Genomic DNA, 1,110 nt, shown 5'->3' on the forward strand with positions numbered 1-1,110 from the left:
GCAATCTACGGTCTCAAGTAGGCTCCACGTGCTTGGTATACAGAATTACGCACCTATCTTCTCAGTGTTGGGTTTCACAATTCTCTCGCGGACATATCTCTGTTCATCCTCCGACGCGGGAAAACTTTTGTGTATCTTTTGGTTTACGTCAATGACATCCTTATCACCGGCAATGACAGCTCCTCCATTCAACACATCCTTCACTGCCTTGCTGATCGGTTTTCTGTTAAAGATCCGAAAGATCTTAACTACTTTCTCGCAATCAAAGCTCATCGCACCGCCAACGGCTTGCATCTCTGTCAGCGAAAATATATCATTGATTTACTTCACCGTTATAACATGCTATATGCCAAGACGGTCGCAACTCCGATGGCCTCATCTCCGAAGCTTACTCTAAAATCTGGTTCCCCTCTCCCTGATGGCACTGACTATAGACGTCTTGTTGGCAGCTTACAATATCTCGCCTTTACCAGGTTAGATATCAGCTATGCGGTGAATCGCCTGTTCAAGTTCATGCACCGCCCCACTGAAGCACATTGCCAAGCTGCAAAACGGGTACTTCGTTATCTTGCAGGGACAACAACTCACGACATCTTCTTTGCCGCCAAGAACAATTTGAACCTTCACGCTTACTCCGACGCTGACTGGGCTGGTGAATCTGATGACTATGTCTCCACAAACGCCTATATTGTCTACATGGGAACTCATCCTGTCTCCTGGTCTGCGAAAAAGCAGAAAACTGTTGCTCGCTCTTCCACTGAAGCCGAATACAGAGCTGTGGCCAATACCTCTGCTGAACTGCGTTGGATTTGCAATCTCTTATCTGAGCTTGGCGTCCACAAACAAGTTGTACCGATTGTCTACTGTGATAATGTCGGAGCCACTTTTCTGTGTGCCAACCTTGTCTTTCACTCACGCATGAAGCACATTGCCCTTGATTATGATTTTGCTCGAGGGCAAATTCAGCAAGGACAACTTCGTGTTTGTCACGTTAACACAAAAGATCAGTTAGCCGATGCCTTGACAAAGCCTCTCTCTCGCACACAATTTCTACATCTAAGGAACAAGATTGGAGTGTCTCCCGGCCCTCCATCTTGAGGGGGCATGTTA

At 46.8% G+C, this 1,110-nt stretch overlaps 1 protein-coding gene across 1 annotated transcript; it reads left to right on the forward strand.

Annotated features, from left to right (window-relative positions):
• The first annotated feature begins 369 nt into the window (after positions 1-369).
• Positions 370-1,098, forward strand: LOC109131675 (uncharacterized mitochondrial protein AtMg00810-like). The gene has a single exon (XM_019242846.1). The coding sequence runs from the start codon at positions 370-372 to the stop codon at positions 1,096-1,098; it is 729 nt and encodes a 242-aa protein (XP_019098391.1).
• Positions 1,099-1,110: the final 12 nt, after the last annotated feature.

The sequence above is a fragment of the Camelina sativa genome, unplaced genomic scaffold, assembly GCF_000633955.1.
Source record: "Camelina sativa cultivar DH55 unplaced genomic scaffold, Cs unpScaffold02036, whole genome shotgun sequence".
Lineage (NCBI taxonomy): Eukaryota > Viridiplantae > Streptophyta > Magnoliopsida > Brassicales > Brassicaceae > Camelina > Camelina sativa.